Raw genomic sequence first — 21,143 nt, 5'->3', positions numbered from 1 at the left:
CTTCCTAATTGAGACATACGCATTGCACTTGTAATAAAGGATGTGCTTCCTAATGAAGGCAATCCATTACTGATGGAATGTACCGCACAGCAACGTGATGCGGAATCAAAGAGTGAATGGCATTTAGAAAAAGTGTACAGTTCTACATTCAGTGTAATGCACATTGATAACATCACAGTGTTCATAGTGGGTCAGATTCTCAAAGATATTTACAGGAAGGCATAAACCCTAAATACAATTTTAAAACAAAGACGAAACAACTCAAGAGTGCTTTACAATCCACGGATTAAAGAGCTTTGAGGCAATATCCCATTGTCGATGCATATCCATCAGCAAGGCCAGTGATTTTCCACTCCTGTTTTATTTCACGCTTCTGTACAGTATATTAAGTGTGTATATATATACACACACACTGTAAATCTCTATATTTTTATGAGCTCACTTTGACAATTAAGTATATTTACTTACTATACTTCCGTCTATATAATATAATAATATTTGGATTAAAAAGATCCTGTTTTTCAGATCTGGTGACTTTAATCACAGTTGAACAATCCTGAGTAATGGATGCAGATGATCTGTGAAGTGGCTCAGATTAGATAGCATTACCAGTCTGCATGGATTACAGTAAAGTGTGATCCATATGGACCCTGCCCTGTTGTGTCCCAGCTCTGGAAAAGGCAGAACAAATCTGTCACTAGTATCCAACGTATTGCGCTTTGTCCTTCTGAAATCAGATCTGGACAAGCGAATTCACAGGGTCTGGCCGAGGGCGTCAGCACATGCAAGGGTCTGTTTTTAAACAGTGTTCTGTTCCATTCTCAATAGAAGTACTGCCTCAGTCGTGTTTCATTATGCTGGATTTATGTTTCGCTGTGCTGTAGGTTTTGGTTGTATGTCCCCATGAGTAAAGAGGGCAAATGTTCACATCCATCCAGCAAAATATGAGCCGTTCATAACAAAAGAACAAATACAGAACTAAAATGTAACATTGTGGGAGACTGAGAGAACGTGGTGTATATGTTCAGGCAGAAGGGACATCCTGTTCCACAGGATTTGTGCCACTTATTCGGCGTCTTTACTATTTTTTTTTATATTTAAGCCATCTGTCAACTATGAGGGTATTAAAGGTCCCCACAGAATTATTGTGAAAAGGGACAGCGGTATCTTAAAACTACATTCATTTTCTGGAAGTGTCTCTCAGTCTGGCAGTCGTCACTATTGAAGTCTATGGGAGTTCGGGGTTCTGGACACATTGGGCCTTGTTTTCAAAGTGTTTCCTCCATTCTTTAATTCGCTCCTATTTTTTGAAAAGATAAAAAAAAATATCACTGAGTTGTTTGGTTTTATTTTTGTAAAATTAATATGCATTTTACCTCTTTCAAAAAACAGGAGTTCATTACAGACTAGAGTGACCTCTTTGAAAATATGGCCCATAGTTCTCCCAACGATTATAGGTTAATGTTTCAGGATACGTTATTGTTTCACTTGCCTCCGGGCTGTCACGTTGTCCAGATGCCAGACACGTAGTCCCTGGTGTATTTATTTATTTATTTATTTATTTTCAAATATTCTAAGACCATCCTCGTCCGCATATTAAAGATTAATGGTGGAGGAGACACAGATTCAGTCCTGTACACACACTGCAGACGTCAAGGGAGGTACCCAAATGGTTACTTGCTCTACCACTGCAATGGACTGAAAGAGGAAGCCATCTAGTAAACAAGTAATTTGAACAGGAGTGTCTTTGATTCTATCGGATTTGGCAATGAAGACACAATGCAGTGAGAGGAACGGGAAGGCAGTTTCCATGGCGACCAGAACCCCACACAAAAATCCTCTTGCGTTCAGCAGCTTGAGTATAAATATTACGACAGCAGTGCATTAGACCAGCACAAAGCATGGGATAATCACACATTTATGCTAATTACTCCAATTTCATAGTAATTTACAACTCTTTGTCAAGTTTGTTTTTCTCTTTTTGCAATTCAACTGAATGAAAAAAAATATTAGGAACAGCAGCCCAGTGGTGCATATTAAGAATTCCCTTCGGACACTAAATCAGATGCAAATCCAAAATGGGATCTGCGCGCATGATTCAATTAAGACAGGATTTATTTTCATGACTGTTCATTGTTTTAACTCGCTCGCTTTCTTATTTTTTCGAATGCTCTTACCCGAGTCTTTACATAATATAAGAAGACAAAGCCTGCTGTGTTCAGACAGATAATCAGAGGTGTGCAGAAGAGGAACAAGGCGCCAGCTTCATCAAAGCATTTTGTTCTAAAGACGTGCAACAAAACAAAGCTCTTTATTGTGTGCTTCTTATAACCAGTGAGCACCATCTTTTCAACAGAAGTTTCAGTTCGGGAACGCTTGTGTCTCTGTTCTCCCCTTTGAACCTTTTCCTTGAGGGATCGATCCTACAAAGTGACTGTGACCAAACTGCTGTAGCATTATCAACCATACTTACAAAGGGATGACCATGAAAAAAAAAAACTTAAAAACATTGTCTAGACTGGTCTAGACCTTGAGACTTGTCTATCAAAGTGTACCAAAAGCACACGGTCCAGTACATTCTTTGTTATTTATGCTTTCATTCTGTATGGATAGGGAGTGCTTGGTAAGGACAGTCATGTATGCTTTTAAGCCAGGCAGATGAGAAATATAATGAACTGTTGCGACTGAGCTCCAGGTGATGTTGGTAGTATTTTTCTTACTGCATGATGAGTATTGCCTCACCTCCGGTTACCCAGTAAATCTCAACGCACTGGGGTTGGGCAACACAATTAAAAACTCATTAGAAACATAGAACACTGTTAAAAGGGTGATAGGCCATCATGGGGAGCCAAGACTCCACAATGACTCAAGGTGACAAGCTTGAGAGCTTCTTCAGCAATTACTGCCTCCAATTCCATCAGGGAATGCGGGGGTGGAAATCCGTGCCAAAGTCTGTTCTCCAGAAGTCCTGATAGAACCAGCATGTATTTGAGACTTGAAAATCCTTTAAAATTGCAGCACATAATTCCACTGTAAACGCTTCAGCCTCTTGTTTGTGCCCGTCTCAGTGTAATTGGTGCTTGTAGTGCCAAGGTCCCTGGGAAGTTGAAGACAGTTCAGACTAACACTCATAACCTTTCATGGACTGTGGGTTGTGGTAAAATCAATAGAGAGGGTAATAAGGTACACATGAGGGAACTCCATGGCTGCTGCTTAGACATGTATACAGTCAATGTTCAGAGTGCAGAAAATGCTTAACATGCCTATATATCTGAGGACAGCAAGTCAATACTGACACCAAGGGGGAAAACAAACAACACTTGCCATGACACTGCCAGTGGGATGTAGGGACAGCATGGGCAGCCAGATTTAACCTGACAATAACTCTGCAGGGTGATTACATTGTTCTGCAGGGATAAATCGCGGTTGGCTCGTAGATTTGTTGCTTTGGAGAAACATCAAGTCATGCTAACCGAACTCCTACGATTCGCCCGCTATCAGTCTGTTAAATCCGTTGGCTTTCCCTTTGTGTCTAAAAACAGACTCACAACAGAGGGGCTCAGTTTTTGATTAGTACAAAATCATGTCTGGTATTCTACCTGAATAACTGATTCATCTGTTACAGTATGTGAGGGACAGTCCATTTACACAAACGCAAGCAATACGGATGGCAAGAGTTTCCAATGTTTGGTCCACCCTGTACACGTACAATAAATCTCCTTTTCTGCTTTAGCGACAGAGACAGATATTGTGATTAAAGCTCCAATGATTTCATACAAGAGTGAAAAAAAAGTTGAGTAGTATATATAGCACATAGTGAACACTGGAGCTGTGATATGCCTGAAACTGGGAGACAAATCAGGTTAGAAAAGAAAAGATAGGGGGAAAGTTAAATAAAATGTCTCATATGACAAATGACCCCTTTGCAAAGAAGAAAACTAATGGAAGTAAAATGATTCTTTATTTTATCGATAAAGACAGAGTAAGTTATGAGATCATAACTATGTATCCAAAGTATGTAAAGGAATGGAAGAAACACTGAAATTAAAAGTTGAAAGAAAGTCTATGCATTGAGTTTCATGTCATACTTTTATCCTGGTTAAAACCAAAGCTTTCTTTCCTTATTTCCAGTAAAATAAATAAAAAACCATTCGGTTTGAGGCATCATTCCTCACTGTAACACCATGATTCACTACGATTCTCCTGATGCCACAATGAAAAGTAGTATTAAATAATAACCGAAACAAAAACTATTGAATTTCTATTGTTCTGTTTGTTTTTCTGCTCTTGTTAGAAGCAGGCTTTTCTTTTTCAGAAATTACATTCAGTCTAATCCAAGGGATGAAAACATCATTAGCAGTGTCATGTGTCCAAGACAAAACCAGATCTTCCCACACTGCTGTCCTAACGGTGCTGCGTGCCAGGGAACAGGAATCAGTGGGAGTGCACATGATAAAAGGGAGCTGCATTACTGAAAACCACTCGCCAACAATCCAGCAACTTTTTTCCACTCCATGCATTTCATCCTGAAGAGGTTACTGTGTGTTACAAATGCAAACACAAAGCAATGTATATGATTCCAGTATCCAGTTCAGCCTCAGGCTGGATTAACACAATCGAAAAACTAAATAAACAAATCAGCCTTTGTAAGTGGAGATGTATTTTGGAAGAGTACTGACCATTCTTACCTCATACTCCTCCTTAAACCCGTATCCCTGTCCACACTTCATCTGGGTGATGTGCTGCAGCAGATCAGCCACGCGGATTGCCGGCTGAAACTGGCCAGCTTGGTAAGACATCTCCACAGACTCGCAGCCCCCGTAAGGGTAGGTCTGGATCGTCAGGGTGGGCTGGCTCATCTCGCTGTGGCTGTTGTCTGCAGCGGGGAGGAGGAGAATGTGACAGATAGACAACATCTTCTTACTGAGGATCCAGTATACTGAGATAAGGCAAGATGGTCAAACTATATATATTGTAACCACAAGTTCCATTGTTGGCTATATTACAGTACTGTATATCCATACCAGACCTCAGGGAGCCGCTGTACAGCTATCCCCATGCTTGAGCAAGTTTGTGTTTGGAATATGAAACGTGTTTCATTTCAAAATCAGATTACATGAATTAAAGCAGGTATTAGGATGTGTGACATTTAATTAATTCACTTAAGCCTATCTATGAGGAGGAAAAGAAAATCATTTTCACATTCCAATTCATTTTTAAGGTTGGCTTATACCAATTTCTGACTTTGACGTAGATTATGATTTTCAAGAGCAATGTATTGCATTGTTGCTAATGAGGGTATTACTAAGGCTACTGTAAGTGCAAAGTGGGTATAAATTATAAACTCATTCTGGATAACAACCTAAGCTACCATGCAACTGTTGAAATCGGTTTATCAAAGTAGGGCTATTTACATGTTAATTATCTTGAAATGCTGCAACACATAAGATTCACTTATAATCCTGTCTGTCCTCCGCATCTCTTATCTAATATGAACACGTTTGTAGGACATGCTCATGCTTTCTAGCTGCTATCAGACACAACGCAGGGACTGATCATCATGCTGCTCTGTAGCATTAGAAGGGCTGGACAGTGGCTGTGGCACAGAGAGTGCAATTTAATGTAGTCCTCTAGAGGTTAGCTAGGATAGGAACCCATTGAGAGCTGCACCTCATTTCCAAGGGGCTCCTGGAAGATGCACATGGCAGCAGCGCACACTCACTACATATAAACAGCATTTGCACAGTACAGGACTTATTGTTATCATACTCATGGGTGAGATTTACACCCAGTTCTCATTGCTACGGACCAGCCTTCCTCCTTGATATAACCCACAGAGGTTAGGTGCTGTAATAGATTCAAAGCAGCTTTTAAAAAGTACCACCAAGAAACAAAACAAACAACAGCTGTGATAAGAAACTCCATTCCTGTTACAATTGAATTTTAATAAATATATAGCAGTTGTATATCGTTTCACCCATTGCCACTTTGAGTAAGTTCTGTTGAAAGGTTAAACATGGTGGAGAGGGTGGTCCTGCAGTCTCACAATCAGTCATTCCTAGGTGGGCTTTGTGGAATATCAATACTTACCTTGTTGGGGCACACTGCTTCGGAGAACATTTCATTTAGCTTGTCTTTAATGTGTTTCGTGTATCTTGTATTTTGTTATTAATTAAGCTCATGGCACGGGCTCTTCTCATTTTGTCTGATGTGCTAAATTACAATGTATTCCTTTCGGTCAGATCATTTTTCAGCTTTTTATTAAACATGCTCATTATCTCAGTGTGCAGATCCTCCCCTTTCTGTAAATAACTGGTTTGCAAATGTATGTTCTTCAAGTTTTTTCGTGCGTGTGTGTGAGTTTGTGTGTGTGTGTGTGTTTCTTTTCTTTATCCTGTTCTTTTAATGAGATTTTCCAGTTCATTAGTCCTCTTATTCGTATCTTTTGTTTAATTTCCCTGGAGGCTGTTACAGCCCCACTGAGGATGCTCAGGAGTGTCATATATAGACACACACACACACACACACACACACACACAGAAAGTGGGAAGCCTGTCTAACACAACCTATTTTCCGATTACTCATACGATGAGTTCGAAAAAACCCAACAGGTGGTTGGTGGGTGGTGGTTGGTGCTTTATTCCTGGTTAAATCCCAATAAACGTCAATGCTATTCTATCTTGGGCCCATGCGCATACCCCAGCTCATTATTAAACACAGGCTCCCCTCTACGGTTCCCCAGGTCACTGCAGGGAAGCAGAAGCCGCTTGCTGTTGGCCCTCACTGATTGAATGAAGACAGGGTCATGGTGTACTATGCAGGTGACAGAAGACTCTACACAACCTTCTGACTATCGCGGTAAGACCTTCAATCTGTAGGGCACCGACATACAAGCTGTCGGGTTTGCATTATCTCCAACCTGACATCTTTCCCTGTGTTTGTTGCCAAGGAAACGTTCAAAAACAAAAGACAACCCAAAGGGCACGAGACCAGCCTATGTATCCAAAGAACAAGCGACTGAAATAATAGGCTGTGTGTACACTTCAAACACTCTCCCGTTTTAAAATCTCTCTCAATCAAAAGCTAACGATTAAAACACTGCTGTTCTGCTTTTGTTTTTTGTTTTTCTTAAGCAATGTGCCACTCACTGGCTGGCAAGATAGAACAGGCCGCATGCACCCATAATGACTTGTGGATTATATACAATCACATATACAGTGCTAACCAATGACTGACCCACAGGACTGAAAACATCATGGATGGGGTCAATGAGGCTTTCCTCAGTAGTCACCAGTACCAGCGGTGGTTTCTACTGTGGTATCTACTCTGGCTCCATAGAGTCATGGTTCATCTTCCAAAATAAAGGATATTCCTCTATAAGGAAGGCAACCTCAAATTAAACAGTCCTTTTGTAGACTCCACACAGCATATACAGCAGCAGCCAAATGTCTTCAAACTGGCATCCAGCATCATAAATATTTATATTAAAAAGAGTGAAATCATACTGTAACAGATGGAAGAAAAGGAAAATAAAATGGAATAATAAACATTAATAAAACGTACTAGCCTGGATGCAAAAGCTTAACAAATTCATTTTTTCCCCCACCTAATATAACTTGAAATGTTTAGTGCTGCAATTGCATAAATCAGCAATTATTTGCAGAGCATTATGGCTGAACAGCCTTGCTCCCTACCATTAACAATCATTAAGCGCCACCCTGTAATGCATTTGACAGCTCTTTGTGTGGAAAAAGGTAATGGCAACTTAAACTGCATTAAGAATGAGGTTCAGTGGTCCCCGAGTGGCGCATCCAGTTAAAGCGCTGACGCTGGGAGTGCAGGATGAGTCACACAGCTTGGACGGCACCAGTTCGCGTCCAGGCTGTGCAAAGAGGCTGAACTTTGCTGGGGACCCCGAGGGGGCGTCACATTGGCTCTGACACTCCCGGGGTGGAGGATGGGAAACCGGCAGGGATTGCTTCTCCTCATTGTGCAACAGCGAACCCTACTGGCCAGACATGGAGCACATTCAGAGTGGATAAGAGGCTGGTCTCTGTTCTCTGGGATCGGTAGCCCCGCCCACCTCTGCTCTGGATTGCTCGGCGTAAAAGCGATTCTGGCTTTAGGCTTGTGAGATTGGAGGACGCTCACACGCCCTCAGAACGTCTGGAGAATAAAAACATAATTGGACATTCTAAATTGGGGGAAAATAAATAAAAATAATAATTGGTCACTGTGGATCCTAGAAACACCTCCAAATTCATGAAGCCAGATGGTGAACTCATTCAAAGTTTTTTTTTATTTTTTTTTTATATTTTACATTTTCAAAATAATTCAGTTTTGTCCTTTTGTTTTCAGTATTGACCATCTCCCATTATTGGAAAACATTAGCACTGCAGAAAGTTTAGAAAAGGAGATTCTCAAAATACTGGCCAAAAGCTTCAGGCGAAAAGCTTCAAAATGTAAATTAACCTGTATTCTTTAGCAAATATGACCAAATATGGTATATCATAAGTAACATACAGTACTGCAAACGTTACGCAAGCTTCAGGAGGGCTGGGCAGACTAGTTTCACATTATGAAGAAGCAGACAAGGATGTGAATTGTTTCCAGTGGTTGTGTGCAGTGAGAGTTGAGACTAAAAGAACCAAAAGGTATACTTTTAAGTGCATGTTGTAGCGATGCTTTAATTCAGCATTGCAGAGTTGAGAACAAGCAAAGCAAACTATTAATTGTGAAACGAGATGATTATGGTGTGTACTACAATCAATTTACACAGGCCTTACAAAGCAGGTTTACCAGAGAATCAATACACGTTGCAAAAACAAGAGAGACATACTCTCCATTACTTTGTCAGCTTTTCTTTCTTTCTTTAACAACACACATTCCCTGTGCGTCTGCACTTGTCGGCCGGGCATAAGATGAAGTGAGGAAACCATCCATGCAGCAATCGCCACGCTCTGGTGCATTTCTTTGAGCTCCTTTTGGAATCTGCCCTGAATTCAGTCAAAGCCAAAGACAGAACGACCGGGGAGAACTATAGTCAGAAGTAATACCATTTCTAAAATGCTCAACATCTGTCATGTTACCAAGAAGACAAGGTATACGAGTTTAACAAAATAAACTATTTCAGTAACGATCACAACTACAAGGGCCATTATTTCAACAGACAGCAGCGGCACTATAATATTAGCACTGCAGTATCAGCACAGTTAGAATTTCAGCCTCGTTTGGGGAACGCCGTTTCGAGGCACATCTGTCGCATGCACTTACACTATATTAGGTTTATGGCCATGTGTTTCATTTACTGTTGGGCTAATGGCACATTTCCATTTTCCTGGAACAAGGCTAGTGCACCATGTATATTAAATACCAATAAAGACGCTACTAAAACATAGGATTTGCATATTCTAAATTGTGGAATGTGTTTAGTTTTCCCAAGGGTGAATTTACATGCCATTAAACAAAAAGATGTGCTTACATCTACCACGAAAAAGAGGATGCTGGATTATTCATGCATCTTCAGTCATGCATATTCAAAGAGGAACGTGAACTTGAATGCAATAAAGTTCATGCGATTCTGAAATTATATAAACACCAAGAACATTAAATGGTGCACTTAGCATTCAACTGAGACTCATCTGCAAGAACATACCCAAGGAATCAATTAAAATGACAGTATGACACTGCTATCCACATAGACGCTTCTAAAATGTACCGTTATGCTATGTGTTTGCAAAATACAAGTTGTTAGTTGTTACCTGGTATCTTTTAAAAGCAGATTTCAAACTGTTTTGCTCTTGAGACTCACTTGGAATGGTTTTGTAAGTTAACATTAATAAAAAAAAGGCTGTTTTGAATTGCTTACCTAAAGCTGCTGCAGGAGGAGGGGCTGGGTCAGGTGACACTAGAATGGCATCCGCAAGGAGGAAACAAAAGCAAGGGGAATGTATTATTGCCATACGCACACGCAGCACGTCTCATACTCCAGCGCTAGCATGTGTAATAAACAATTACTGTGCGTGCGCTACAGCAGCACTCCAGTACCTGAGTAGTAGGAATTCAACAGGGTTTTACTCTGCACAGAAAAGGAACAAGGAGAGGAGGTGGCTGGGAAGGCAAGAAAACAAGACATGTTTAAAAACATCCGAGGAACGCCAACACAGCTTAGCAACACGCTGCTACAGCGTAGGGGTGTGCAGGAACCATGGATGGCAGGGTAATGCCCTCCCTCCATCACCACCACTACAACTTCTGCACCCCCGTATGTCTGTAGCTTAATACAGCATTAGAAGACACATAGTACAAAACAAAATCCTTAACAAATGCATCATATTAACAAGGTATTGTAAACGCTGAAATGTTATTTGCAATATCATCCATGTCATTTTTAAAGCCTAACTTAATTAGCATTTCATTTGCGGGGAATCAGTTTCTTGCCTCATTAAGGATTACCCACGTCTAATCGAGCCTGCACTGCCTTCTTGTACTGTATTATAAAATACAAATAACCTTGTAGCCAGTCATCTGTTACAGAGTAGCAGTTATTGTACTTTCTGCAATGCCGTGGACATATCACAGCTTACATATATATATACAGTATATATAATCAAATATGCTATGATTGATTTTTAGAAGGCGTTTTTCTTATAGATTATGATTCTGTGTGGTGCCTTATCTTGTGTAAAAGCCATATTGTCAGGATTGCCAGGATGACATTTCTAAAGCTGGTGCTGCGACACAGCCCATCCCAACATGACAGAAGAAAGAGTTCATAATAAAAGCATGGAGGGGTTTGTTTTTGTGAAGGTTTGGGCTAACTCCAAGGAGACTGTGCTGCTCTGTCTTCGGACAGCAATGTCTAATGGCAAGCAAACAGAAGTGCTGTACAAGTGACACTGTTTTGCTGTTTGGCATACAATCCAAGCCAAATGGGTTGCATCTGTGTTCAGTATATCTTCTAGAACTGATGGTCTCTAGTTACACTGGTATCTGATATCTGCAATGGTTCCATCCCTCTAAACTACACATTCATATCCAATATCCTCCAATATACTAACCGTATGAGATTACATAAATAATACCAATCCCTGAGCAATTCTTTTAAGTCCCTCTGAAATTATAGAATGAAAACAGTTGTCTTCTTGAATTGAGGATGGAGGGGTAAGAACATAAGAACATAAGAAAGTTTACAAACGAGAGGAGGCCATTCAGCCCATCTTGCTCGTTTGGTTGTTAGTAGCTTATTGATCCCAGAATCTCATCAAGCAGCTTCTTGAAGGATCCCAGGGTGTCAGCTTCAACAACATTACTGGGGAGTTGGTTCCAGACCCTCACAATTCTCTGTGTAAAAAAGTGCCTCCTATTTTCTGTTCTGAATGCCCCTTTATCTAATCTCCATTTGTGACCCCTGGTCCTTGTTTCTTTTTTCAGGTCAAAGAAGTCCCCTGGGTTGACATTGTCTAAACCTTTTAGGATTTTGAATGTTTGAATCAGATCGCTGCGTAGTCTTCTTTGTTCAAGACTGAACAGATTCAATTTTTTTAGCCTGTCTGCATACAACATGCCTTTTAAACCCGGGATAATTCTGGTTGCTCTTCTTTGCACTCTTTCTAGAGCAGCAATGTCCTTTTTGTAACGAGGTGACCAGAACTGAACACAATATTCTAGGTGAGGTCTTACTCACTAGAACATGCAAGACCTTGCTTAGAACATGCATCATGATCCAAGCTTTATTATTCTTTGGTTCAGGTTTGAACCTTAAGTCTTTTTTAATGAAATTGATGCAAATCAAAGTCAGATAAGAGCTGCATACTGAGACTGGCAACCACGCCGTACTTTCCTGATAATTCGAGATGTAAGAAATGCAAAAGGATACAATTAAAATAACTGTATTGAGAATAGAAACACATTTTAAATGCACTGCATGTGTCTTTTAATTACACTGTAATAGCACAGTAATTACACACGTGGCTGTGTAGTTACAATGCAATGACACTTAATTACAGAATGAAAAACGTTGGCAGTTGCTTGTGTCTTTTGCAATGACGCTGTATTTAAAAATGTAGTTGTGGATTTACTATATAATCACACATGCAATTACAGGGTAAATATAGAGCAGTCAAAAAAAAACCATGTAAAAGTGTTCGCAGATTTTTTAAATCAATAAATAAAGCAAATAAAACCAGACTGGTTGTGGTTTTGCTCAACTAGCAAATTCTAAAGACCGGTGCTAACATTAATGGCTTGTAACAATGACCTCTGACATCACGGTACATGAACAGAAGTGTTGAATCTGGAAAGAGAAGCAGGAGACTTACAGAATCCATTGATGTCCTGGGAGCTGGAGGAGAAGGCCTCGTCTTTGTGGAGGGTGCTGACTTTGTTGGAACTCTTTTCAGCCGTGGCGACTGGCTCCATCTCCCTCTGGGTAGTCGTCTGAGTCTCCTTTTGCTTTTTTGCAAGTTTCCTTAAGGTTTTGCAAAGCAAGCGAGACAGTTTTATTCATGGTAAATCTGACACATGACTAAATATACTCATGCATTAAAAAATGGTGAATACTGATTGCATTAACACTTTCTGGCACTAAATAATTTTACAGAAAGTGCCCCAGGATAACTCATTAAATAGTGTCATCTTCTGAAAGAGAAATCATAATGGGCATAGATATACATATTAGTACATTAGATCACTTAACTGGTCTGCTGTGTTGAGTGGAGGTATATTTCCTACATAGCAAAAGCAGTGTGCAGTTTTAATCAGTTTATCTTTCTTGTATTGTTAAAACAGTAAAGATTAAACACTAATTGACGTCCCCTCAAATTGCGACCAAAATTATTTTTATGGACCTGGGGGTGTTGATAAAAGCGGATCCAATCGATGCAACAGACAAAGGCCAGTATATAGTGTATGCATTGTAGGCGGCTTCGGTGGAATAACTTTATAGCAACTAAAGCTAGTAGTACATTTTTAAAGGCGATCTGTCCTTTTTCCATGATTGGATTAGAGAGGTTTGCCACATGGAACAAAGCAATTGAGACACCGGTCACTCCAGAGTAGACTGCTGAAACTGAAAGTACTATTCCAAGTCATTAAGAGCTTACAGGCCGTTTGTTTCAAAAGCTTCGAAATAATGTCCCTACTGAAGTGGGATTCATTTGCCCTAATGAAACTTTTACTGTATAGCAGATGTACTTTACAAACCAGAACCGTCCTCCTTAAATCCCAGAATGACTGCACTATGCACTCTTTCATTAAATAGCTGTTTGAAAGTATCTTTTCAGGCGATGCCTTTAGGGTTTATTCTGTAAATGGAAATTTCCACTGCAAAAAGCCCCGCACACACAAACACACAGTAGGAGTCATTGAAGGGCAAAGCAGTGCACAGCACAGCAGGGTATTCCCAAAGGAAAGATATACAGCACAGCTCTGTGATACATTAAAAGGGATACTTATACCCATTTACTTGTTCTCTATGATTCTTTATAACAAAAATACATTTTCAACCACTTCCTGGTGTCAGGTGGTTTTAGAAATTACCACTAGGGGGGCATGAAGGTGTCAGTTCTGCTGCCTCTAGAGCTATGAGTTAGTAAATGGAAAATCTCAAGTTTCAGAGGGGACCGGAATTAGAGTCGCACACCCCATGTCTACCATGTCTACCCTCTAAGTACATCAGGCACACCCGAGTGTAACCATTAACCTGCCCCTCTCTACAGCACTCTGCCCCTAGTGGACTTAAGACATACTGTATTTGCTCTACTATTACCAGACTATTAAAACTAGATATTTATTTCAAACATGTGGGTACTGGCTCTTGGTATAACCAGAAAGCTTGCCAGTATAGTATAGCTATCTGTGCAGACTGACACAGTGTCTATTAATTGTACTGAGTACATTCTTCATCCCATTTCATACACTGAGCTCATGTATATAGATTAAAAACAAACAGAGTTTAGAATTCACTTTAAAAAAGCTCAGCATTATTTCTGAAAGCTCTTGTTTGGCCCGTTTTACAGTAAGGGGTCTCCAATTGTATCCAGCTTGTTACATCCAGAACTCATTACTGCAATCTTGAGTATGAGGAAGAGGGCTTCTTTAAAAAAATAAACAGTCAGATATCTTTGTGTATATTTTATAACAAGGAGGTATATTTTAGTTATCAGCTGTTAAATTGCACTCATTTTGCCCTGGGCATGTAATTAAGGTTCTCAATGGAGAATAAGGTTGTAATCACTGATGGTAGAAATACAGTAATAATGAGGACATATGGGTTGTCAAAACAAATTAGAGATTGTTGGCAACAGGAACGGGGGGGTATTGGTTTTCAAAACAATTACTAAGGACTGTATGAAGCTGCCGCAGTTCAGCAGTTAACCCTTCCCAAACATATGCAATGGATCTTCTAAAATGTGATCAAAATACAGCATCCTGGCACCTAAAAAACTTCCAAACACAAGTCAACCGAAGAGCCTCCTCAAGCACTTTGGGATGCATTGGTTTGCATAACATGTGTGCTCAGACTGCCCTGTTTTGCTGGCGGAACAGCGGTTGTATTTGATCTCAGTTAATATAAGGCTTTTGAAGTGGTGTGCCTGATTGGGTCAAGCGTTGGGATCTGAGACACTGTGAGCATGTGGGTTGAAGTTATAGTATTTAGAAGGTGAGCCCTCGAGGGAGGGCTAACGATCTACCACTGTCTTCAATTGCAGCCTGTGTCATCCCCAAATCTACACCTTTTAAAAATGAATCTCTGCCTTTCCTTGTTAGACGAAACCAGACACCACGGCATAAAACCCTGCCACTTCTTGCAAATTTACTTTTTGAAACTGTCTAAAAATAATAAAAAATAAAATAATAATAGTCACAGCTATCGGATTCAATCAGTCTGTTACCCAAAGGATCTGTCATCTGAGTTTCGAGCTCTATAATATAATTGGTGCCATCATAGAAAACATGTGGGTTTCTTTACTCCTAAAAGGTCACAGAGAGCCTGATTGTAGGAATTTTCTCAATTGCACGGCCTACTGAATATTTTCTTAATAGGCTCATTTAAATGACAAATGTCCTGCATATAGTAAGTGGCACTGAACTGCAGATAATCCTTATTTAATGAATGTCAGAACAGCACTTAATTAAACGGGAAGGTTATTTTTTTCAGAAAATCCATCTTATCCCTGTTTTTTTTTGGGGGGGGGGGCACTAACTTTGTTAATTGCAGACTATTTAATAATTGGATTATAGCATAATTATTATTCTATATGTTAATCTGTTGCAGAGTCTGTAAATCAGTCGGTTTACAATGCATAACTGGACTGAAAGCGTCACTGAAAAAAAGTCAGACATGTGCTACTTAAATGATTGCTTGGCATTGTTAAAATAAACATGGCAGGTACTGGCAATCATATAAAACCACGCCATGCATAAACAGAATGTTGAATTTGGGTTTCATTTTCAGCATTCAAAACCCTTGTTTAGCAAACGAAAAAATATGTTTGGCGAATCAGGGATTCCTGCCAATGCAAAGGCACAGAGCTGAAACTGTACAGATACAACGGCAAATACTTTCAATGCAACAACATGAATAAAGAGGCGGACAAGCCCGCAAGGCTTATGAAGATATATAGAGATATAGATCAAGGTAATGAGAGAAAGGCAGGACAACAGGGAGACAGAAAGATGTCTCCAGTATACCAACGCAGACTTTTCTTTTCATAGTAGAAAGAATGAAGAGAGACCAAAAAAAACAACACTATTTCACCAAGCTTCTGTCTGGGAACGAGTCATTCTTCAGATATTACATTTGTAACTCAAATGGATCTTCATTTGAAACTGCTGTATAGTTGTGAGGGCTGTGTGCGTGTCAAAATGCTTTTAATGGCAGCCGGGTTGATGTTCTTGACAATAGCCTGTAGGTAACACCACAAGGAAGAATGACAGCTGTTTGAAACATTCCCAGAGGTAGAACTCAGGGGGCGTTTCATCTGTATTTTAAGAACCGTGTGAACCTTAAATCTATTATACACTCAGTAAATATCCCAAAGCTACAGGTTCAAATCCAAAAATCACTGCAAGAAATAAAATAAATCCCCGGCCTCATTAAAATGTCTGAGATATGGTTCAATTATAACCCGGATTCAGGCCGCCACATTTTCAGAATTGATCCAAGCTACTTATCTACTAAAACCCCTTGCTTTTATGTTTTGGATTTGCAAAACAGAATGAAAACACTTTGTAAAGATTAAATACTTAAGAGCATGCTTGCCCAACTGGAATATTAAATTAGTATGTCAACAACAAAGTATTCACACGCAAGTTAACGCGCTCTGTTGTCATTTTGTTGTTTGATCAAATAATCTTCCTGTACCAGTTAGGGATAGCAACTAGAATAGCTAGAGTACTGAAAGATAAACTTGGTATGGCTATGCAAAATAAAGAGTCTACTTATTATTGTACTCCTCTTCTGTGGCCTCAATAGAGCTCTATAGATCATGTCTAACTTCCAAGTGCACCAGGTACACCAGAGTGTAACCTCTAACCTATCCCCCCTGCAACACTCTGCCCCTAGTGGGTGTAAGAAATGCAACATGTGTTCTTTGTGGAGATTGTTGCAGATTGTATTCAGTAAGACAACCCTAATTTACTAAATGTCTTATATCAAAAATGGCATAGATATTATATATGGGTATACCAGTGACTGGGATGGATTGATGGTCTGCTGTATTAAGTAAAAGAGCTAATAACAATTTCAACCCTTGACGAACCATTGACTTATTAATTGGCTAATACATATATATTTGTAATTGGTTTCAAGTGATTACGTTTCTGAGAATGTAATAAAACCTCGAGCTAGCCTTTTAAATCTGTGTCTATCTATATACAGTGTATGTGTGTGTATATATGTGCACATGCAATTTAGATGCATCTTTTTTACAAAGTACATTAGCAAAGCACCATCTGTGCATGAGGAAAGTGCATTTAACAGAGAGAGGCTCCATTCATTTCCATTACAAATATTTTGTATTTTCTATACAACAGTTTCTGAAAAGTAAAATAAATTTAAAAAAAAAAAAAATGCCAGCAACTTGAGGTCATAAGAAGTATTTCAGAAACCGCAGTTTGCTTTTTTTCCCCACTCAGTGTCCAAAGCTATGCCATCCAGTTCAAACCACTCATAGAAGCTGGCTCTATGAGATACTCTGGACAGCAGGTGCTATATAATTCAAATTGTCTTGTATTGTCACACCAGATTGTCCAGGGATGTTTCACTGGGTTTAGGGTGAAGGCTGGAGAAGATGTCCTAACTGTATTGGTTTCATGTTTAATGAGCTGCTTATTGACTGTCCGGTGCCTGTGCGTTGGTCCATTATGTTCTTGGAATGCTCTTCCAGGGGCGTGATGCTACAGTCAGTGCCTGGTCATCAAAGAAGGTTTTCTTCTGGTGTAGGGCAGACCCAGACCACCACAGACCAGGCACTTCTCATGAGGAACAGCTCTTGTTTACTGCACAGGCACTTTGAGGAAGCATGGCGCACAACTCGTCCGATCAGGAAACCCAACCCCGCCTCCTCTGTACTGATTACTCCCAATGCCTTCTGCACCGCGCAGCCCTCGTTGACAGCTTGTGTCGTGACACCACCGTTTTCAAAATCAGACGGAGCACCTTTGTGGTAGATATAGTGGACCAGAATGTGCTGGGCCTTTTGCATGCTACTAGCCAAGAAAGGGATTCTTGTTCAGACTGCCATGAATATTATTAGCCTCTTGTTTGGTCTTTCAACTTGAGTTACCTTCTGTTTCTTCCTGGCGCATGTTGTGGTATAAAATCTGAGTCACAACTAAGGCAATGACATCATTTTTAATTCAGAAAAGTAAGCCAAGCACTCTGAAGGAAGGGAGTGTGCGAGTGTGTGGATGCCCAGCATTTGAAATCTAAAATGAAAATGTGTCATCAAAACAGTAATGATTAATGATATAGCCAGGAGGGGGGGAAAAAAGCATTTAAACTATTCAATACAGAATCCTTTTAATTTTCCTAAACTGTGAATTTTATGGCAAGGAAAACTGAATGAAAATGACATATACAGTACATAGACTAATTAAAAAGCAGTCTGTGCAATAAAAGAACATTCATCACATCTCATCACTGCACTGCAGTGGCTAGTCCAAATAAAAGTGAATTATGTATCAGTCAATTGCACTTCTGAGTTTTGTAAATGTGTACTGCACTGGCCCGGACATAGGAAAAAGAAATTTGGCAACATGTTGACAAAACTCTTTTTTTCATATTGATAGCATCTGACTACTGTAGTTTAATTGCAAGCAACAGAATTCTGTATTCTACTGTTAAACAATGGGGGTCTTCATTACTGCAATAAAATTGCTTTGTTCCAAAAATGAAAATATGTGGAATTCCTAATAAGCAGGTGGAATGTTGAGAGGTCTGGGCATTCCATTTGTAGTGTAAGTTTCAGGAAGAGATGCTAGTTGTGCAGAGCTGAAATAGCAGACTGGCAACACGGTCTTTTCACTCTCGTTATTGATTATATTGAAGCTTTGTGGTTATAAAATACTACTTATTTGCTTTATTTTTGCTTTGTGGAATGCAGATTTCCTTGTGTTATATATATATATATATATATATATATATATATATATATATATATATATGTATAATGTGCTGTGCTGTAAGATTTGAGAGGATGTGATAATGCAATATTGGAGGATTGTATCAATAATATATTTTTTTTGCTTGTGTGATTTTTGTACTGTTAAGTCTTTGCATAATGTTCTGAAATGGAAAACAAAAACAGAATAATAATAAAAAAAGAACATTCAAAATAAATCTTATTGGTTGGCGATGGATCCATTCCATGTGTCTGCCGCTGTTCTATTCAACACAAGAGAATCGGAACCGCCCTTCAGCAAACAATCCAATCTGCCCCGTTCCTAGTTATGTAAAAAAGGGATTGCAATCAAAGCATTTTGTTTAAACAGAAGACAGATCCTGTACCAACCAAAAAGCAGCTTGCTAATGCCTACAAGCTGCTGGTGATGTATGTAAAACCAAAATAAAAAAACAGCAGTACATGAATAGTGACATACAGTATTAAACATTCACAGATCTCTTATTTTTAGGGATCTTATTGCACTGGCACTCATGTATTTAACTGGCCACTCTCTGCCTGCATTATTCAGATGTTTCAGGAGAATCGATTAGCTGTCAGACCAGAAATGGTGGAAAAATAAACCACACTGAAAGAAAACCTAAAAAAAAATCTAATAAAAAGAAAATAAAAAGCAATTTAATGTCAAAAGTATTCTGAGCTAAAGTCTACTTACAGGTAATAAGAGTAGGAATACGCATTTCTTCTGAACCATGAAGTTGAGCCAATGGGACAAATTGAAATCAGAAAGAAAAGCACAAACAGATGCATTAGTTAACTTACACCCACCTTCATTAAAACAAACACACAAAAAACAAAACTGTAGCAGAAAATACAGATGGTACACATAGTTAACTGATTTAAAATGAAAGAAATCATGAATACATACATAAATCAATTTTAAAATACAAAAGATTATAAACATTGCAGGGGCTGTGGGTCTCCAATAAGCCATGTGTCGTTCACAGAATATCCACACTATACAGTCTCCCTCTCGGCCAATGCGTAACCTTGCAGTTGTGTTATAATTATGCCGGCTGTAGCACCAAACATGTATGCATGTCCTGTTTTAGACCAAATAAAACATTACTGGCTTCCCATGTCACTTAAAATCCCTTCAAATGAGTTTCTGCAAGACTTTAAGAAAGCACCCGGTTTGCAGAAGCAACTTTGTGTGTGTAATAGTGTGGAAATAGTTTCCGTCTCCATAGTTCCCAAGTGAATTCCAATAATTACATACCTCAGGCCTTTCTGTGCATGGATATTGGAAGACTGAACTGCTACCTGAACTGCCTGTGGAGTTGGATCGAAATCAGGTGAGTGGAATTATTATTATTTGTCTCTCTTTTTTTTCACACATTGATCCCGATTAATTATGTATGTGTCTAAAAATGGAGAATTTATTCAGAAAGCAAAAGTTTAAACAAAACGATAATGAAGTTAAACAAAAGCTCTTGGAAATGGTAGTATGGGTGTTAGGCAGCAGTTGAGTTACGAGATATCGAATATTTTTTCTGTATGCAACTTGCAAAATGTGCACCACAAGTTGTTTTCCTTTAAGGTGTTATTGGTTTCAAAGGGATTTTTTACCAAGAGATCACAGCAGTTTTGTTGTGATATTGGTTTTGGCCAGCTTGTTCCTGCACAGCCACTGCAATGGGAAAGTATTTCATATACTGATGCTGTGTGTGTTGGAGAGGAATGTTCCCAGTATGTTCCAGGTCTGATGCAATAGCCAGGGCTGATACATTACACTGATGAGGACACTAATGTTTCTTAGCGATGCTGATAACGCCTCTAATGTCAGGTGTTGAGCCAGTGCCTTGACATAAACATGCTGATATCATGACAGCAAGCTCCAAGCTGTCTCTGAAATCCACAGCAACTGTACAGTACTATCTGCCCGGGCTATTGTTAAACCACCACAAAACTACAACCATGAAACAGACTGTGCACAAGGCAAGTAAAACCAGAAGTATGTTTATTATTAAAGATGATCACAAAAACAGTACATGGTATGCCACTTTACCTAACCATGCTCTCCCCCTTCTTTATAAAAGAACACAATTCAATACCCGTCTGCATTGCTCAAGCCCCAGGACTATTATTAGAAAACAATGGAGCTCCATGTATTAAATTAGAAAATCCTCCATTTCACTATTCTAGCACACCCAGTGTGCACTCTGCGATGTGGATAGGCTGACCACTTATCATTCCTTGGTCAACCATTTCGGCTGTTGACGCTCTCAAAAGAGATCAGAGCATTAAATACACGCATGTAAAAATCGAAATGTTTCAATTCGATGTGTTCAAGTGGTCTGCATACCAGTTATACTTATTTCTTCTTTATTTATTTCCTCATTGGTTTATTTATTTGTATTCTGCCTTCCAAACAATTGCCCTTTAATGTTTGCTCCCCATATTCTTTTTCTTCTCTGACCTGTATGTCCGCATGATGACTCCTATCCCCAAGTACCT

At 39.4% G+C, this 21,143-nt stretch overlaps 1 protein-coding gene across 10 annotated transcripts in view; it reads right to left on the bottom strand.

Moving 5' to 3' along the window:
- The window catches only part of LOC117421381 (receptor-type tyrosine-protein phosphatase T), a 148,381-nt gene that overhangs the window by 13,983 nt on the left and 113,255 nt on the right, over positions 1-21,143 (bottom strand). For 2 of the 10 annotated variants that reach the window (XM_058990757.1, XM_058990753.1), the window contains 5 exons: positions 19,342-19,371; positions 12,321-12,469; positions 10,048-10,110; positions 9,869-9,907; positions 4,680-4,876 (listed from right to left, as the gene is read on the bottom strand). In XM_058990757.1, coding sequence (XP_058846740.1) covers positions 4,680-4,876; positions 9,869-9,907; positions 10,048-10,110; positions 12,321-12,469; positions 19,342-19,371 — 478 coding nt within the window. The remainder of the gene's footprint in view (positions 1-4,679; positions 4,877-9,868; positions 9,908-10,047; positions 10,111-12,320; positions 12,470-19,341; positions 19,372-21,143) is intronic. The other 8 variants (XM_058990755.1, XM_058990760.1, XM_058990756.1 and 5 more) reach the window with 5 other exon arrangements.

Source organism: Acipenser ruthenus, chromosome 18 (assembly GCF_902713425.1).
Source record: "Acipenser ruthenus chromosome 18, fAciRut3.2 maternal haplotype, whole genome shotgun sequence".
In the NCBI taxonomy this organism is placed as follows: Eukaryota; Metazoa; Chordata; class Actinopteri; order Acipenseriformes; family Acipenseridae; genus Acipenser; species Acipenser ruthenus.
The sequence above is the reverse complement of the archived record's forward strand: the minus strand, read 5'-3'. Positions and strand labels throughout refer to the sequence as shown.